The following is a 19832-nucleotide window of genomic DNA, read 5'->3' on the forward strand; positions in this document are numbered from 1 at the left end:
CGTGCTGCAGTCCATGGGGTCTCAGAGTCAGACACCACTGAGTGACTGAAATGAACAGAGCTGAGCTGAGTGTTTAGTGCCCTCTGCTGGTCCTACTGGGAAAAGCACCTGCTGTTCCCGGAGACACCTGCAGACCTCACGGGGGTTGATACCCAATGGGATGGTCTTGTCTGGCCTCCCTGTGGACCGCTGAGCATTTGGAAGAGAGGGGTTTTAAACGGACCTATTGGTGAGAAGAATGTTCTACCTAGGAGTTCTGCCTCTCTGTGTTATATTACACCAGTTAAGACTTTCTAATTAATTACTGTACAGTTTACTCAAGTATTTTTAGTGATTGCATTTTTTTATTTCTTTATTGAAGTATCATTAATTTAAAATACTGTTAGTTTCAAGTGCACAGCACAGTGATTCAGTTTTGTATATATTCTTATATATATAAAAAATTCAGTTGAGTTCAGTTCAGTCGCTCAGTCGTGTCCGACTCTTTGCAACCTCACGGACTGCAGCCCACCAGGCCTCCCTGTCCATCACCAGCTCCCAGAGCTTGCTCAAACTCGTGTCCATGGAGTCGGTGATGCCATCCAACCGTCTCATCCTCTGTCGTCCCCTTCTCCTCCTGCCTTCAATCTTTCCCGGCATCAGGGTCTTCTTTTTCAGATTTGTTTCCATTCTAGTTTATTACTAGATATTGAATGTAGTTGCCTGTGCTCTATAGTAGGCCCCTGTTGTCTACTATTTTAGGTATAATAGTGTGTATATGTTAATCCCAAACATCTCATTTACTTCTCTTTCGCCCCTTGTTCCCTTTGGTAGCCATAGGTTTGATTTCTGTGTCTGTGAGTCTATTTCTGTTTGGTAAATAAGTTCATTTGTATCATTTTGTAGATTCCACATAAGTGATATCATGACATTTGTCTCTCTCTGACTTACTTCACTTAGTATAATAATCTCTAGGCTCATCCATGTTGCTGTAAATGGCCTTATTTCATTGTAAAAGGGATGAGTACCGTTCCATTGTACATCTGTGCCACTTCTTTTTCCATATATTAAGAGTATCATGACAGTACTCAGTAACAATTTATTTAATGCACTCTATGCAGAGCTGCCTGTCAGGGGTCGAGAGCTTTTGCGTCCAATTGTTCTGGGTTCTGTTCGGGGCTCTTGCATTTCCTCTGAACAGAGTTTGGGCCGGTTCCCCCACGGGGCCTCAGTTTCTCAGTCCTGGAGGGATAATTGAGCGTCTGGTACCCATAGGAAAGGTCTAGCACACAGTAGGTGCTCACAGAATGGGAGCTATTTTGTGCGTATGGCTCGCTTTCTAAATCTGAAATTTTGGGAAAAAAAAAAAAAGAGGAAGGGACTGGAAGTGTTGATTGGGACGATGGTAGTTGCTCAGGGATAATTGCCGTAGATGCGCTCAGAATGGTCTCGTTCTAATAGCGGTGATTGCTGAGAGATGATTGGTGCTTTTTTTTGCGCTCGCTCAGAGGCTCTCTCAGATTACGAGGAACCCATGTTTCTTGGCTTCGGCCCATTCATATTTCTGAGAGAGGCTTCTTGCTGGAAAGTGCTGCCAGTGGGCCTGGGCACCCAGGCTGACCATGGGTGGGTTTATGGATGAAACGGAGGAGGCTGTCCAGGAGAGGGGATGCGCCGCTTGGCAGGTGCCACTGCCTGCCTTCACCTGCAGGGTGCAGGCGGGGTTTAGGAGGGCTTTCTCCACCACTCAGAGGTCACGTCAGGATGCCCAAGGGCCTGTGGTGTCTTGGCAAACTGCAGCACCAAGTGGGAGTCACAGGTGACATCCTGCAGGTCTCATGGGCGAAAGAGCCTTTTCCTCTGTTGAGCCACGTCACGGTCCAGGCTTGCCCAGTGCATCCATCCATCCACCCAATAGATACTTTCCTCTGCCCCAAAGTGCCCAAGTGGCTCTGCCAGATGAGCTGATCGCCCCCTGCCCCAGGCCGGGGCTTCCCTCTGCTTCCCCTGAGAGCTCAGACCCGAGCAGAGCCAGACGCAAGGCTGTCAGCCAGGAGTTGAGCAGCTTAGATGAGATGACGCATGAACACTGCAGGCCAAGTGCTCGGCTGAGAGGAGCAGCGACAGGACGCCAGAACCTCATCGCCGTGTCACCGCTCCCGCCTCACCAGTGAGGGGACAGAGCTGGGCGTTATGGCAATTAGTGAGGCTCTGGAGTGGGGACCAGTGGATGACCGGGGGCTGGAAGTATTCGGGAACCTTTTCCTGTAGCTCAGGTGGGAGGCAATCCAGACCAGCACCTGGGCATAAGGCCAGGCTGTGGCTGTGGTCGTGACCACAGGGACAGCAGAGGTGGGTCCTGTGCAGGTGGCCGATCCCCCGACCCCCCGGTCCTGTGACCACAGGCTGATCAACCTGCTCCTCCCTGAGCCCGCGATCCTTCCTGAGGGCAGTGATGCTGTCGTGAGGCAGCACAGGAACGCTCCGCCGTGTGCCGGCGGGCTGCGAACTGCTCCTACGTGCTCAGCAAGTTACCGTCGGCGGCAATCCAGAAGCCAGGCTGAGCCACCGCTTTGAAGGGCTGTGAAGCTGCCGCTCAGAATCTCGGATGGCGTGTTGTTCTCAGAGTTTTTTCTCCCCAGGCACGTCCAAGTTCTTGTTTGTTTCCTCTCTCCCCCTTAAAATAGACAAACAAAAAAGGAAATTAACCTGAACAGCAGGAGCGTCTATAACCTAAGGGTAGTTATGGAGTTCCTAACCAGGCTTGTTCTAAGTTGAAATTAATTCCTGAGTGCAAGTGGAAATCGTGCCAGTACACAGACCTCTCCTGCTAGACAGACCTCTCCCAAAGCACCCCCAGGCCACCCTGATCCCCAGCCCACCCTTTTTTTTTTTCCTGGATCCCTCTGTGTCTTCCTTGAGTTTCCCGCCTTGTGGAGGCTGGCTACCCCCAGGTGGGTGGTGGTGAGTCCTCTGAGCCCCTCCTGCCTCTTCCAGGGTCGCTATGGAGCCCTTCTGTCCGTTCCTGCTGGCCGGTGTTAGCCTGCCCCTCGCCAAGGCTCTCAAGGGCAACGAGACCACCACCACCACCACCACCACCGCTCAGGGCAACTGGACCTCCACAACTGCAGGTAAGACCCCGCCGCCTCTTCCCCGCTGCCCTCCCGCTCCCATGGCGCCCTGCCCCTCCTCCTGATGAGCTTGCGAGGTAATGGGCAGGTAAGTGGCTTCCTCAGCCTGCTTCTGACATTGCAAGTCTGTAAATCAAGCTGGCTAGGAACAGGTACCCAGGATTTGACTGGAGCAAAGCTGGGCACTCAGAAGGCAGCAGACATAGCCCCGGGCTGAGAGTCGGATCAGCTCCGGTGGGAACAGGAGAAACACTCGACTGTGCGGGACCCAGTTCAGACCAATCCTGAGCAAACACTGATGAGTCCACACCAGGTATCTAAACGCTAGCATTCACTAAGAAGTTAATATTTTGGACGATGAGATATTGGTATAGTAGTTGTGTTTATTTAAAAGAAAATAAGAGACAAAGGTCCAGATAGTCAAAGCTGTGGTTTTGCCAGTAGTCATGTACTGATGCGAGAGCTGGACCGTGAAGAAGGCTGAGTGCCGAAGAATTGATGCTTTTGAACTGTGGTGTTGGAGAAGCCTCTTGAGAGTCCCTTGGACAGCAAGGCAATCAAACCAGTCAATCCTAAAGGAAATTAACCCTGAATATTCATTGGAAGGACTGATGTTGAAGCTCCAATCCTTTGGCCACCTGATGCAAAGAGCCAACTCATTGGAAAAGACCCTGATGCTGGGAAAGACAGAAGGCAGGAGGAGAAGGGGACGACAGAGGGTGAGATGGTTGGATGGCATCACCAACTTGATGGACATGAGTGTGAATAAACTCCGGGAGTTGGTGATGGACAGGGAGGCCTGGCGTGCTGCAGTTCATAGAATCACAGAGAGTCGAATACGACTTAGCGATTGAACAGCAAAGCATCTGTACCTTTTAGAGACGCATACTTGAGTGTGCAGAAGAAAGGGATGGGCTGTCTAGGGGTGATCTGGAAAAGAGTGGGTGGCTGGGCAGGAGGTGGGCCGGGCTGTGGACCCACAGGGTTGATCCAAGAAAGTCTGGAGGCAGATCCACGGGGGTTCTTACTCTAGCCTGTCACTGATTTCATACGCTGGGAGTTAGAAAGGAGGAAAGCGAAAAGAATGTTGGATACGTGTGGCAAGAGAAGCATGCTAGGTGCCCAGACAGGGGAAAGAAGAGCACACATCATATGGTCCCACATGAACAAAATGCCCGGCACAGGCTGATCACTGCAGGCAGCTGTGTACGAGTGGCTGACTGGGGCTTGGAAGCTGGGGAGGGGTGGCAGGGGACGGGGATTGACCACAGATGGGCAGGAGTGATCTCAATGGGTTGGTGAAGTTCTAAGGCTGGATGGGGGTGATGGCTGCATGACTGTGAATTTACTAAAACACATTGAATCGCGTGCTCCGAATGGGTGTGTTTTATGGCTGGTAAATTTCACCTCCATAAGACAAAGTAAATGCCACACAAAGTTAAAAGAAGAGGGGGGAAGGAGAGAAGAGGAGAAGCAAGAACAAACGCTGCTGAATCGCCTGCCTGTGTTCACACCTAGCTCTGCCGCCGAGCAGCTGAGTGGCCTCGGCCTTGAGTAAGTCGCTGCACCGCCTTGTGCCTCATTGTCCCCATTTGCAAGATGTGATGATAGTACCCACTTCAGCCAGTGCTGAGCGGAGTAAGACAGACAACTGTGCTGGGGTGCAGAGGACTCCTCAGTGTTGGCTGTTTGTAGCAGAAGAGTGTGCTGTAGGCGGCCTGTTCCCTGGCCAGACTCTCACCGCCCAGAGAGCTGGCGGTCCAGCATCTTCTAGCATCTCCTTCTTGGACGTGTGCCTGACACAGACAGAGATCCCGCTGGGTGAGTTCTGAGCCCCCAAGGAGCTGATGGGGACATCCTGGGCACCCCACGCCTCCCGGGTAGACTTATAGGCCTGTCTCTGTCTGCTGGCTCCTGCCCGTGGCAGGCTCAGCAGGAGCCTGTAACCAGCGGGGGGCTGGACCCCCTACCCCTACCCCTGGGGCTGTTGTCAGTCCCATCCGGCTGCTCCAGCCCCACCTCGTCCTTCCCCCGAGACTCCCAGACGTGACGCTCCAGGACTTCTGTGATCGGGTGTCACTTGGTATACGGGTCAGGGTTCTTCAGAAGAGTCCACGAGATGTATACTTATGCCTATGCCTGTACCTGTTACACGGAACTGGCTCACTCGATTGTGGAGGCTGGTAAGTCCAAAATCTGCAGAGCCAGTGCCCTAGTTTCAGTCCAGAGACTGGCAGGCTGCTCTAGAAGCAGAAGGCGTGATGCCCCAATTGGAAGGCAGTCAGGCAGGAAGAATTCCCTCTTACTCACGGGGAGGCTCCGGCTTTTTGTTCCGTCCAGACCTTCAACTGATCGGATGTGGCCCACCCACCGTGAGGAGGGCAGTCTGCTTTTCTCAGACGTTGATTCTCATCCAAACAGCATCCCTCTGGAAACACCCAGATTACTCAGATATATTGACCAATTATCTGAGCACTCTGTGGCCAGTCAAGTTGACCCACGAAATTAAGCATCACGACTTGGTCATGGCGAGCCTTCGGGAAAACAAAAATTATCAACTTCCCTCCAGAAAGAGGTACACCAAGGTGATTAGAGTTGGTACTGTTCAGCCTGGGTTCAGGAGTTCAAGCCCCATCCAGCCTGAGGGCCACATGTGATTTCCTGACTTTGAACAAACCTCCTACAAAGGCCCCTGAGAGAAGGGAGAATTGAGGTTCCATGCTGACCTAGGTCTCCAGCCAGGAGAGCAGTTCCAGGCACCTGACCATCTTTGGCAGCTAGCAGCACCATCTTCATGTTGAAACTCCAGAGAAATCCACAGCCACAGAAAAGGAAAGGAAGACCAGAAATGGCAGCAAATAGAAGCTGCATTCACCACACTGCCTTGTTCCAAGCTGTTCCTCTGGGTACCAGGTCCCTGGCAAGCGCTGCAGCCTGGGACCCTCGGGACAGTGCTTCCCTGAGCCAGGCAGAGAGAAGCTGGCCTCTGCTGGCCCAGGGCTCAGCACCTACAGGATCATTTAGCAAAACATTTCAACCCAGCAGAGCACACTTTGCCCAAAAGTAGGGAAGAAATGTCGCAGTGGTGTTGATGCACCTGGAGGTGGCACCAGGGGCACCACCAGGATGACTGGCTTCCCAGCCCTGCTGCCGCTGCTGCTGAGTCGCTTCAGTCGTGTCCGACTCTGTGTGACCCCATAGACGGCAGCCCACCAGGCTCCCCCATCCCTGGGATTCTCCAGGCAAGAACAATGGAGTGGGTTGCCATTTCCTTCTCCAGTACATGAAAGTGAAAAGTGAAAGTGACATCGCTCAGTCGTGTCTGACTCTTTGTGACCCCATGGACTGCAGCCCACCAGGCTCCTCCGTCCATTGGATTCTCCAGGCAAGAGGACTGGAGTGGGGTGCCATTGCCTAGGGAGCCCCCAGTCCTAGGCTCACCTAAAAATAAAATGACTGACTGATAACTCAGCTCTCTGGGGCAGAGGCTGCCCAGGTGGCGCTCGTGGTAAAGAACCTGCCGACTAATGCAGGAGACTTAAGAGACGCGGGTTCGATCCCTGGCTGGGGAAGAGCCCCTGGAGGAGGGCATGGCAACCCACTCCAGTATCCTTGCCTGCAGAATCTCATGGACAGAGGAGCCTGGTGGGCTACAGTCCATAGGGTTGCACAGAGTCGGACACGACTGAAGTGACTTAGCACACCAGGGCTGAGGCAGAACCAAGGGGCTGCCCCACCCATCGCTGCCCAGCCCTGCCTCACAGGGCCATCCATCCCAGCAGGCGGTCTGCACAAGCTGAAGTGTACAGACGCACTGCTGAGGCCAGAACTCCCAGGACAGCCCCAAGACCAGATTCCGTGCACGCCAGCGCACACACGTGCACACCTCTAGGTGTGTGGGCGTGTGTATTTGCACGAACATCCATCCACACCTGACTTGGAGTACTGGCTGCATAGAGTTGGGGAGATTTGGGGGGAAGGCTGTCCCGAGTGGGCCACCAGCCTACTTACCTCCGGGAAAGCCCCCCTCTGCTCCCCCCACGTGGACCCTCAGCCCCACCCAGTCTGAGCTACCTCAGTGTGAAATGAAAACAGAAAGTGACTCAAATTTCCTCTTAGTCACCACACCAACTTCCCATGCAGAGCCCATTGGTGGCCCTGGGTGAGACACAACCCAGCCTGCGGAGGCCCAGGTTGGCTTTCAAAACTGTATTTAGATTGAATTGCTCACCGATATTTAAAAATCTGATCATTTTTACATAAAAATGGAAATTTCTCCTTTTGGTGAATTAGAGAATTAAGCTCTTGAGCTGCATCTTTCCTTGGTCCCGGTGGGCTGGGGTTGAGACGTGTCTAGTCCAGCAAGACAGACACGCACACCCCCAGCTCCCCCGAGTTCCCCCCGAGCCTGCTAGTCCCTGGGGGGCCCCACCTGGCCCCTGCCTTCCAGAAGACAGGCAGCTGCGACATCTGACAGAAAGCCAGAGCAGGGAATCCCGTTTGCCACTGTGCTTCTGTCCACGGGCTTCAGCCCCTCTCTGGGGGCTTGGGCCATTCAGCCCTGGTCCTTGTAGGAGTGCCCTGGAATGTGAGGTGCTTCTTGGGGAGTGAGGGCATTTTGGTGAGGAGGGGGCATCCTGAGGAGGCAGGAGCTGAGTCAGCGTCGGGGGAGGAGGTGGGGTCTGAGGGTGGCAGCCAGGCCACCAGAGCCGGCTGGAATTCGGGCTTGGAGGCAGGTCGCGGGCAGCCATGTTGTGTCCAGGGATGGGGGAACCTGCCAATGGAGGTAAGGGGTAAAGGGGAGCGAAGGTGAGTCTGGGCAGGCGGGATCGGGAGCTCGCAGCTCTGAGGGGCCGACTCGCCACGGAGCGACAGGTCTCTGTCCAGCCGAGGGCCAGACTGCTGACCTGTGCCTTGAGCTTGTGTGGAGGCCTGGGGCACTCCCCACCCATCCTGGGACAGAGCAAGGGGGCGTCTGCACCCCCTCTCTCCTCCATCTCCTGTTATGGGGAGCGTCAGGTGCCCAGGACCTGGGGAAACAGGCCACATGGGGGTTTGGGCCCTCCCTACCCTGCAGCAGGGGGCCTCGGGCCAGTCAGGTAACCGGATCCCTGGATCAGGCTCTTCTCGACGACACCACCATGCATCTAAGTGGAGGCGCCTTGGTAGATACCAGAGGCCCGGATGGTGGACTGCATGGCAAACCTGTGAAGTGGGGAGCCAGCGTCCAAGATGAGGGGCTCTGGAAGGAGAGAATTTGCAGGCTGTGTAAAGCAAGGCGCTGGTGTCCAGGGTGAAGGACTGTTGAAGGAGAGGGTTTACAAACTGTTAAGTGGGGTTCTGGTATCAGGGAAGAAGGCTCCCTAGGGAGGGATTGCTTTGCAAACTGTGAAGCGGGCTGCTGGTGTCCGGGAAGAAGGGCTAATGGGATGGGGGCTAATCGGTGGCCTGTGAAGCGAGGCCTGGCGTCAGGGAAGAGGGGCTGGTGGGGTGGGGGCCACTCGGCACACCGTGAGCCTGGTGGTGGGGGCCGCCCCCGCCCAGACCCCTGCTGCCCTCATGGGGAAGTCCTGACGGGGGGCCCGCTTCCCCCAGGCCCCCCGGCCCCTGGCGCGCCGCAGCCCCTGCTGGCCTGGCTCCTGCTGCCCCTGCTAGCCTTCCTGCTCTTTCTGCTGCTCGCCGCCTACTTCTTCAGGTAGGAGTGTCCGGGCTGCTGACTCGCCCCAACCTGCTGGGGAGGAAATGATGCGGAGAGGGAGGCTGTGACTGGGGGCGGGCGGGCGGGGCCGGGTGGCTGAGGGCAGGGCGGCGGGCAGGGACCCGGGACCCGGGCGGGCAGCAGCTCAGCCATGAGCAGCAGAAGCAGCTTCTCCCGGCTCACCTGGTGGGTATCCCCTGCTGGGTCACCCTGGGGCCCTGGGCTCTGGGCCGGCTCCCTGGACTGACCCCCTAATGGTCTGTGTTTCTAAGGTTCCGGAAGCAGAGGAAGGCGGTGGTTAGTGCCAACGACAAGAAGATGCCCAACGGGATCCTCGAAGAGCAAGGTAAGGGGGACCCGGACGGAGCTGGGCGGAGGCGCGCCTTCCTCGCAGCTTAACGTTTAAACGGTAAACCCCTCCAGCTCTGCGGCTCTCATCTGGCATCACCTGGCATCACGCTGTCTTTTATAGCCAGTGCTTCCCCGTTGCAGAGCTTTCGTCATCTTCTCTCCGGTGTGAAACAGACATTTGAGGCATTTCAGTTTGTGGCTTTGTAGGGAGACGGCATTTCACATCCTGTCGTTTTTACAGGATTTTGAAACATCTAACATTTATTGAGGCATCTTAGATCAGCCTTCGATGAGACAGGTGGGCTCATCAACAACCTTTTCAGAAGGGCCCCCCTCACCCCCGAATCCGCGCTGCTTTTCAGGTCAGATGAAAGAAGGGAACTGACGGAACAACGCGGAGGGCCAGGGGCATTCCCTGTCATTGTTTTTAGGTTCCAAATTCAGCGACTAACTTGTAAATGCCCCTTTACAAAGGCACATTGGCTTTCTTCCCACGTGTTGAGATGTCCAAGACAGGTGCATGAGGCAGAAGCTGTTAAAAATACCAGTTCACACCAGTGACTCTGACTTCCTCAGTCAGCTTGCTGCCAACTGGTTCCGTGGTTTGGGGGAACAGGGGTGCTGTCAGACTTCACCTGAATTGTACAACTGACCTAGGACTCTGCAGAGTTCTCAGCATCGAGGGACCTCGGCCAGACCCAGGAGGGCAGTTTTGCGGGGCCGGGGGAACCCGAGACCACGCTTAGATGATGGCACATGGCCTCCAGGCCCCTCCTTCCTGCCTCCTGCTCCTGCCCCGCCCGCCCCAACAGCCGGGGTGGGGCGAGGAGGGTATGACTGGCAAGGCCGCCTAGCTCATTCTGGAGCGTCATCCCTGGGAGGGGTGAGCCCTTGGGGGTAGTTCTTGACTGGGCATAGGAACAGCTCAGCAGGCGGGGACCGGCCCTGCCGCCAGGGACAGCAGAGAGATGTGGCCTCGTGGAGGACAGCGGCTCGTTCTCCAGGACGAGAAGCACATGCCTTGGGGGTCGCTGTCTGTCTTCGCTGAGTTTGTGGAAGCAGCTTGTCCGGGGACCCCCTTGCAGTCTGGCCCTTGTCTTTTCCAAAGCCTCTAGCCCCTCCCCTCAAAAACCCAAGGGTGCTTTCTCTTATTTCTCCTGGAGCTGATGGGGTTTGAGTAACTGTTGCAACAGTTACTGCCGTTACCTTTGTTAACCAGGACTATCTGTTACAAAGATAAGGCTATGGGGGCCTCCTATCTGGACAGGTTCCCAGTGTGTCACCAGTTTATGCCCATGGGGGCCTCCTAACTGGACAGGTTCCCAGTGTGTTACCAGTTTATGCCCATGGGGGTCTCCTAACTGGACAGGTTCCCAGTATGTTACTAGTTTATGCCCATGGGGGTCTCCTATCTCGACAGGTTCCCAGTATATTACCAGTTTGTGCCCATGGGGGCCTCTTAACTGGACAATTTCCCAGTATGTTACCAGTTTGTGCCCATGCGGGCCTCCTAACTGGACAGGTTCCCAGCGTGTTACCAGTTTGTGCCCATGGGGGTCTCCTATCTGGACAGGTTCCCAGCATGTTACCAGTTTGTGCCCATGGGGGTCTCCTATCTGGACAGCTTCCCAGTGTGTTACCAGTTTGTGCCCAGAAACCTGTCCTTACTCAACTCTGTTCCAAGCCTGGAGTGTGAAGCTGCCTAAGTCCTTTGTAGAAGGAGCAGGGGGCAGACGGAAAGACAGCTGGGTGGGTGGGTGAGTGAGCCGGGAGGATAAGGCATCTCTGGTTGGCAGGAGCAGGTAACGCCAGCCAGAGGGGGCTGTCCAGCCGTCACGATGAGTGATGAGGGTACACTGTAGGAGACCGAGCTTGCCTTCAGCTGCTCATGGTCTGAGAGGAGCATCCCCCTCCAGCTGCGTCATTCCTCCAGGAGGCTGTCCGTCTGTCTGGTTAGTAAGCCACCCACCCATCTGGGAGCACGGCTCGATGGCCCTGTGTTTCTGTTGACCCCGCAGAGCAGCAGAGGGTGATGCTTCTCAGCAGGTCCCCGTCGGGGCCGAAGAAGTGCTTCCCCATCCCCGTGGCACACCTGGAAGACGAGATCCGCGCCCGCTCGGCAGACGACTGCAAGCGGTTTCGGGAGGAGTTCAACGTGAGTCTGGGCCCTTTGTCTCGTCATGTGGAAGGGAGCTGGGATGTGGGGTGTTGTGTCACATGATAAATTACCCCAAAGGTGCAGAATGCTCACATCCACCATGACGCAGCCCCCAAACCGGGGTTCCGAGGACACCCGGCTTCTGCCGCAATGCCCTCCGCTGACCCTCATCCCCATTGATAAGATGAGATGGTTGAGGGGGAGCTTCAGAGCCTCCTTCCAAGTCACACACCCTGAGCGCTGAGTTCTGAATCAAGTAAGAAGGCAGCGCCGTTATCCCAGTGATGTGCACGACCAGGGCGAGCCGACCATGGGGTGGCAGTTTGATGTTGAGTGCTAAAGAGCCCTCGGACCACCCTGCACAACCTCAGTTAGACGGTCAACGGGGCGGCCGAGAGGGGACATCACCCTGCCTCCACTGCCCTTTGATTCTGCCTGAGTCAGGGTGTTGGTCCCGCTACCGCTGTTTTGGATGACCGTGACAATGTCAAAGCTAACTAAGATGAATTTAACCAACTGGTCCAGCCTGCTGGCAGCAAACAGATCCTCCTAACTCTCAACAAAAATGCAAGTGTACGATAGTGACACCTCCCCTTGAGTGGCTAATATTCAATGTCCCGTGAATTGTGAAGCTGCTAGACAGAGAGATGGTAGGTAGAGAGACAGACAGGCAGCTAGACAGACAGACAGATAGAGATAGACAAGTGGGTGGGTAGGTAGATGCACGCATAGATAACAATAGAGGGATGGAGGGACAGGCAGACAGATAGATGCTTGGATACACAAGCAGACAGACAGACACTGGGGAAGGTTGTCTCAGATCTGGCTGCTCAGTGTTTATCCCTGGTCATGTATGAGTCTCCGTTTATGCATCTTCCTCATTTCATAAATGTCCGCGCGCCAGCGTCGAGCCTGAAAGCAGGCGGCTTTCCAGCAGGAGGGCCCCCTGGTCCTGACTCTGCCCCTGCCACCCCAGCCCGGACACATCAGTTCGTCTCCTGGAAGCCGGTTTCCTTCATCATGAGCGAGCCGGGTGGGAAGATGCCTTAATGACCTCCCAGGTCAAACATGAGGCTCGGACTTTGTGAAAAGCAAAGATGGTACAATTGTGGTCTCTGAAGACAGGGTGACTCCGGCTGCAGGCAAGTGACTTTTCACCCAGAAGCAGCCCTGGAAGGAACAGCAGGCTGATGGCGCATTTAGACTGTACTTTTGGCTTATTTTTTTTTAACACACGTCCTCTTTTGCCTTTATCTTGCTTCCTTTTAATTGTTTCCAAATGTGTCCCTTTTGGGGGGGAAATTAGGTCATAGTGAAAGACAGCTCCAGGCAGTATTGTTTTGCAGCCTCTCAGCCTGACAGCAGAAGTTAATTCTCCAGTTTTCAAAATGACTATCCAAGTTGGCGGCTGTAGGACCGCTTCCCCACCTCCCTTCTCATCCCGTTTCCTCCGGCATTTGTGTTTCTCCATGTGGAGGCTGGTGACTGGCCTTGCAGAGGGAGGGCTGAGTCAGAACTCACTGGCTGAGCCACAAATCTCAGAAGTTAGGGCCCAAAAAGACAGTCAAGCAGGTAAGGCCCTTGCCCCAGATGCAGTGTGTAAGGGGACCCTAAAACACTTCGTTGTCTGGATAGACACTATTTTCATACAGCTTTTAAAAATAGATCCAAGCCATCCATGTTGAACAAAATAGCAATTAATAATCGTAAATAAAGACCAGGTCCCTCTGGTGTCTCCTGTGACCCCAAGCTCCAACGGGGCTTGTGACCCCACTGTTAATTGATCCTGCCTTTATTTAATAGTTTGATATTTTGGTCATGGATTTGTGTGTGTGTGTTAATTTAGGGGTCTTTTAGATTTTGAAATCAAACGTGATTTTTCTTAACCCCTGGGTTCTTCAGAATACTCCTTTCCGCTTTGCAACCAAAGCAAGCGCCTTGCCCTGCTCACCCCACTGCTGCCACTAAGCAGCCTTCCCGGCCACCCCCCTGCCCACTGCCTCCGTTCAGGGAAGGGCCAAGAGGGAGGGTTGAGAGGTCGGAGTCCAGAGAGGACGTGGAGTCCGGTCCTGGCTCCGGGGGACCCTGAGCAACTGCCAGCCCAGGGCAACTGCCCAGTCTGCGCCTCTCTCAAGTGAGCAGGCAGGCCCTGCTCAGAGCATCGCAACCACCATGACCTGCCCACATGTGGCTCCGCAGGTGCCCACGCTTGCCATGGGCGCACACGCCTCTTTTTCCTTTTCTCGCCCTCTGTCCTGAGCTCCCCGCCCAGAATCTGTGCCGGGAAACGGATGGGGCTCAGAGTAGTCGATCTGGAGGAGTTTGGGCTGGTGCGCCTTGGCCAATCGAAGGTGACATGAATTTGAAGTTAACAAGGCCCTGGCTCTGGGAGCCATTTGGAGGGTTGATGGAGGCGCCAAGGCAGGAGGCCGGCTGCCCACGTGCCTGCCCAGGCCTGCTTCTCGCCAGCCTGGAGGGCTTGGGCAACATGCGGCACCTCTGCCTCGGTTTCCTCGCCTGTGAAACAAGGCCCTCCCCGCCCCCGCAGGAGTGTCTCAGCCCATGAAAGAGCTAAGCCATGTGTCCCGTGTCTGCAGGAGAGGGGTCTGAGCACCATCCTACTCAGGACGACTTCTGTGATGGTCCAGTAGGCTGTCCGCTCGCCGTGGTAGAATGCTGAGCTCGCAAAGGCTGTTCCAGGCCCCTGGTTGAGTCCTGCAGGCGTCCCTCTCCAGATAGCTCCTCCCAGGAGCTTCTGTCCCTCCCCTGTGGGTTATTTCAAGCCCAGTGCCTGGAATTGACCTAACCCTAAGTGCTGCAGGAAGGCCCAGGGAGGCGCCCCGAGGGGAGGGCCCGGCACGTACACACCAGGATGAGGGAAAGAAATGTGTGTGTGTCTTTGTGTGCGACACACATGTTCCTTGAAATGAAAGGGAGGAAAGGAAAGGAAAGTTAGTCACACAGTCATGCCCAGCTCTTTGCGACCGCATGGACTGTAGCCTGGCAGGTCCTCTGTCCATGGGATTCTCCAGGGAAGAATACTGGAGTGGGTTCCCATTTCCCTTCTCCAGGGGAGCTTCCCGACCCAGGGATCGAACCCGGGTCTCCTGCATTGCAGGCAGACCCTTTTACCAACTGAGCTACTATGAAACCTCACCTCAGACAAACCAACAACCCTTTTCGGCCAAAACACATAAGAGAACAATCGATCACAATTTATTCATCCGTCAGGGGCCACAGGCATGGCACTCACTCTGGGCATAATGGTGGTGGTCCAGGAATGGCAGAGCACCCCCTCAGGAGCCCCGCTATTTGTCCTGAGCCATCAGAGCTCAGAGATGTGATTCCCCGGGTAGCTGACAGCGGGAGAAACGCTAGCCTGCTCGGAGGGGCTGTTTCTTTCCGAGTGCTTGGAAACGGGGTACGGGGCTCAGGGCGCTTTGCCTTTGTTGCCGTGTGGCCCCCTGTGCCGCTGCCCACAGAGTCGGGACGTCACCCCGTGTCCCGGCTCTGTTCTTGGCTCACGGCTGGGGGTGTCACAGCCCAGTTCATCCTCACCACTCGGACGCCTCCAAGCCACCCCTTCAGCCCCGCCCCGTACCCCCCTCACCTTCTGAGGAAAAGGGAGGTTTTTTTTTTTTTAATAAATTAATTGTAATAGAGCATTCTTAGAGCAGATTTAGGTTTACAGAAAAATTGTGCAGAAAGTACCAGGTGGGTTCTTTCCTTCAGTTTCCCCAGTGATTGCCGTCTTGCCTGAGTGTGTTACATTCGTCACAACTGATGAATCAATATCGACTCATGACCACAGCTGCAGGTCAGATCCGGGCTCCAGAGCTGTACCTTCTGTGGGTTTTAACTAACCCATCATGTCATGCGCCCCCCTCCCCCCGCCATGATGGTCCCAGGCCTCTTTTATTTTCAGGGCTGAGGTCAAAAACAGCTTTGAGGTGAAAAAGAGAAGGCTCTAGAGCGTGGTAACACGTTTCATGTTGAGGTTTGGTCGGGAAGCTCAGTGTTAAGAGCTTTGATGAGGAGCCAAGAGCACCCCGTGGCAGTGGAGGTACTGGCCTGGCGGAGACCTTGCCCACTGGCCTTGCCCAGGTGCCCGCCGGGCTGGCCTCCACACTGACCTGGACAGAGCCTTTGCCTGTGGCCACTGGGTGTGGAGCGTGGAGAGGACACGGGCTGGCAGGGGCTGAGTCTGTGGTAGAGAAACCCTCCGCCCTGGGAGAAGGGGGCCCTGACTTAGGCCTTTGACCCCAGGCTGGGCCCCAGTCTCCTGGGCCCTGACCACCGGACCCTAGAAACCCCTGCTTGTCCCCACACTTCAAGGAAGATAGTGTCCTTCTTGGGGTCCAGGTGCCAGCTCCAGGTCCCCTCCCACTATCCGCTGCTCGCCAGGCAGGCGACTCTGGACAACTCCGCCACCTCCTTGGGGTTTTGTTTGCTTATCTAAGAACAGGAGGGATGGTCTTGGTATCACCTGATGCTAGGTGGGTTGATCTACAGAACAGGAGGGATGGTCTTGGTGTCACCTGGTGCTAGGTGGGTTGTGAAGGCTGGTGATCCAGCCTTTCCCCAGTGCCGGGCCCATCAAAAATACTAGATAAACATTAACACTACTTACTTGAGTCCCAGTGGCCCCTGGTTCACCCGACGGTCAGGTTGGATGATGAAGGAGGTTCAGAAGGCTCTTTCCCACTGTGCTCTTGGAGAAGCACCGCCCCCCCAACCCTGCGCATGGACCCTCCCCAGCAGCGAGCAAACACAGGAGGAAGTTTGGCTCCAACAAGCGCCGAGAGACTCTGAGTGGCGGAAAGAACTAGAAGTCAGGATGGAGGCTCATACCTGCTATGCTGCCCATCAGCTGTAGGGCCCTAGCAGAGCCCCCAGACCCGATTTCCCCCAAGACAAATGGACGGTTAGGGCAGAACGTGCAGGCCTCCTGGGATGTGGATAACTGTGGTGCTGACGAGGGTGGGCCCAGGTCTGCATTGCAAGGAGCCAGCAGCTGTGTCTGTCCTGCTGGCCCACACCGCATCTTTAGGGGAGGACGGTCCTGCACCATCCCCCTCCTCATCCTCCAGCCCCACCATCTGTGTCCTCACCCCTGAATCAGAGCTCTGCCACGGCCACCTCCTACCTCCCTGGGCTGGGCCTGCTCCAGACCAGGGCCTCCATGCGGGGCCCAGTGGCGGCCTGGATGCAGCTCAGGGTCCAGCTATGGGTCATGACTTTGTCCGCATCCCCTCGGCCCCACTGAACACGAGGCCTCAGGGAAGACTGGCCTGTGTCTCCATCACGGCCCCCGCCCGGGGCCGGCCCAGTGCCCAAGGCAGAGGCTTCTCTGGGCAGGAGCAGAGGGACGGGCAAAGCCCTGGAGGTAGTTTGCTCAGAGACCGGTTTTCTTGACTCCCGCGCTTGGTGGGGAGGCTCGTAGACGAGGTGCTGGATTCCTCGTGTTTAGTGCTGACTCTGCATTTTCTTCTAGTCTCTGCCGTCTGGACACGTGCAAGGAACTTTTGAACTGGCCAATAAAGAAGAAAACAGAGAAAAAAACCGATACCCCAACATCCTTCCCAGTAAGATTTTACTCTTCTTTTTTACATGACCGGAGGCATTCTGACGACACTCAGCCTTGCTTTACGGCTCCGGGTGATTCTGCCTGTCCAGGCAGCAGACGCCCAGGTGCTCAGAGGGCAGGGCCGGGGTCAGGACACCTGCTCAGCCTTCCTGCTTGGGCGTCTAGCTGGCTCTCTCCCACCTGGGGCTCTGAGAGGCTGTGCCATTCGTGGTCTGGCTGCCAAGCCTGCATTCACTGTTGAAACCTGCGCTGCCTGGCAGGCAAGAGGATGCCACCTGCCGCAGCTGGCAGAGCTCCCGCTATGGACCCAGCCTTGAGCCCTGGTCTCGGGCAGCCACTGGTCCCAAGCATCTCTCCATCTTGGACACGGTGCCCTGGGCCACCAGCATCAAGGCTCCTGTACAAGGACAGAAGTGTCAAGAGTTCAGACAGCTGTTGGGCTTTGGCAGCTCTGTGGGAAGGCTTGGAAGCATCCCGGTCTTTACCACCGCAGCTGATGGGAGTCGTGGGTGGGGGGGGGTGTGGCCTCTAGGGGGTGGCGGGGCCAGAGTGGACACACCTGTCCAGGAGCGTCACTGGATGGGCTGTGCCTTGGGGGCCTCGGTGCCAAGACAGAGCCCCAGCATTCCAAGATGCCTGTGTAGAAGCTGGCCTGGGGGCAGGGTGGGGTGAGTTGTGATGTCATTCCTCTAGCCTGGACCCTCCTGTCCACTTTGCCATCAGGCTAGCAGAAGGGCAGCCTCTAAGGACCCCGGTGAGTTCACGTTGGAGGCCCGACAAAGGGGGGACCTCCCTTCTCGGGCAGAGCCTCCGTGGGGCGGAGCAAGCCGGCCTGTGCTGGCCCTCAGCGAGGTGGCTCTTGGCCGAACTTTTAGGATCAGGATTGAGTCCATCTGCCCTGTGGGTAAGAGGAGCTGTGGTCCACCTGACCCGTGTGGTCTCTGGGTTTTCAGCACCTGATAGAAGCAATCCGTTCCCATTTTGCATGTGTAGGATTGACTTGTGCTTTGGTTTGGGTTTGTGTGTGTGTGTGTTCGTTTGTAGAGTCCAAATTCGTCTGTAGTGTCCTTGTAGGGTCTGTCACCTCGCTGAGGGCCAGCACAGGCCGGCTTGCTCCGCCCCACGGAGGCTCTGCCCGAGAAGGGAGGTTCCCTCCTTTGTCGGGCCTCCAACGTGAACTTGGGTCAACTAAATCCAGAGAAATTAACCAAGTAGTCTTCCGTCCCACGCATATTTGTAGAGGAAGCCAGAGGAGCGCCAGGGAGACGACAGGTCATGCAGCCAGGCGGGGAGGATGGCTTAGACCAGGGTCAGGTTCTAGACTCAGGGCAAAGGTCACGCTGAGAGGATTTGCTGTTAAATTGGGTGAGGTTTTTCAGAGGCAAGTTCCGTGGCTTGAACAGCTCAAGGGAAAGAAGCGCCATGCAGGAGGTTTGGCCTAATTTGCGCTGGATAAAAATTAGGGTGTTTGGAAGTTCGCATCTGTTCTTAGTTGAATTAACTCGCTTAGCTTGTGGTTTGACTGCATGATGTGTGCGTGGAGGGCCAGCTCACTGCCAAGCCCTTTCCGAGGTTCCTGGCCTACATTTCTCTCTAATTGCTGAGCCGTTTCCCTTCTAAAGGGAACGTGTACGTGGCTAATCAAGAGTGGTTTCAGCCTGAGCTCCATGGAGTGGAGTTAGCAGCCAGGTGTGGGAATTACCTCTGGTGGCCCAGGGTGGGGGATCCCCCGCCCTCCGAGGGTCCCCAGCAGGGCTCAGCAGGGAATGCTTCATGCCCATTGTGTCTAAGCCACATTCCTCTGGCTTGTATTACGGAAGGGAGGTGGCATTCTCTGCAAGTGTGAAAGTGTGGGTCCTGCCCCAGCCCCTCCTGGCCCAGGAGTGCCAGGCCAGAGGAAATTGAGGAGCTGGCGGTCACCACGGGCCCGGGGACTCTGTCCGATGTGAGCATTTCACGTTGGTGCAAGGACACATTTACAGAACTGTGTCCTGGAAACACTGGGGTGTGCCCTGGAGGAGGCCAGCTAGGGGCATCTGGCTTCAGCATCGGTGAGACCCAGGAGAAGCCGATCTGGTTAACCTGGGTGGTTGGCCAGAGGTGCCCGGGGGCAGCTGGATCATGGGAGGATTGTGCACGGGGCTCCCAGGCCTGCTTCCCCCACCCCAAGCCTGCGAGACCCAGCTCATACTCAGGGTGGGGTCGGGTCAACAGGCAGGGAGATGGGCAGGGGCTCAATCCCTTAGCCCCATATACCTTCCCTCTCCCGCCCCCTTCCCCACGCAGAGAAAGAAAGGGAAAATGTGGTCCCTCAGTCGTGTCCAGCTCTTTGCAACCCCATGGACTGCAACCCGCCAGGGTCCTCTGTCCCTGGGATTTTTCCCAGGCAAGAATACTGCAGTGGGTTGCCATTGCCTTCACCAGGGGGTCTTCCGGACTGAGTGATCCAACCCCCCTCTCCTGAGTCTCCTGCATTGGCAGGTGGATTCTTTACCATGGGCACCACCCAGGAAGACCTGTAAGTGTATCCTATTTACTAGATGCCCCTGGGACCGGAGCCAGTCCTGGTGTGAACCCAGGGAGCTCTGAGGACAGAGGTCAGTGTGCCTGGGGTGTTGAGGGGCTGCGTGTGGGAACGGCCCCATGCCCAGTGGCGAGTGAGCATCCTCCTCTTTTCTGGAAAAAGACGCCAACCAGGGATAATTTTAGGAAATGATGTTTTGAGAGAGAAGTGTAACTTTTTAGAATGAAAAGACAGGAAGCTCTTAGAACTGCAAGATGCTAAATCTAACCAGAAGGCTATTTTTAACCCCCTGCTTTCTATGGCTGTCCTCAGAAGGGTAAATTGTTCCAAAGCATGTTTAACTAGCTTGATATGTGTTCCACTGGTGCTATTTCTGCCTCAGGGCGGAGCCTTTCAGGACTGTG

At 55.7% G+C, this 19832-nt stretch overlaps 1 protein-coding gene across 2 annotated transcripts in view; it reads left to right on the top strand.

Annotated features, from left to right (window-relative positions):
* Positions 1 to 19832, top strand: part of PTPRE (protein tyrosine phosphatase receptor type E) — a 179547-nt gene that overhangs the window by 128881 nt on the left and 30834 nt on the right. Inside the window, exons 2-6 of one of the 2 annotated variants that reach the window (XM_068961457.1) lie at positions 2977 to 3110; positions 8706 to 8805; positions 9081 to 9154; positions 11178 to 11314; positions 16812 to 16902. In XM_068961457.1, coding sequence (XP_068817558.1) covers positions 2984 to 3110; positions 8706 to 8805; positions 9081 to 9154; positions 11178 to 11314; positions 16812 to 16902 — 529 coding nt within the window. In that variant the 5' untranslated portion in view covers positions 2977 to 2983. Of the gene's footprint in view, positions 1 to 2976; positions 3111 to 8705; positions 8806 to 8931; positions 8995 to 9080; positions 9155 to 11177; positions 11315 to 16811; positions 16903 to 19832 lie in introns of those variants that run through there. The other variant, XM_068961458.1, reaches the window with a different exon arrangement.

Source organism: Capricornis sumatraensis, chromosome 23 (genome assembly GCF_032405125.1).
Source record: "Capricornis sumatraensis isolate serow.1 chromosome 23, serow.2, whole genome shotgun sequence".
Classification (NCBI taxonomy): domain Eukaryota; kingdom Metazoa; phylum Chordata; class Mammalia; order Artiodactyla; family Bovidae; genus Capricornis; species Capricornis sumatraensis.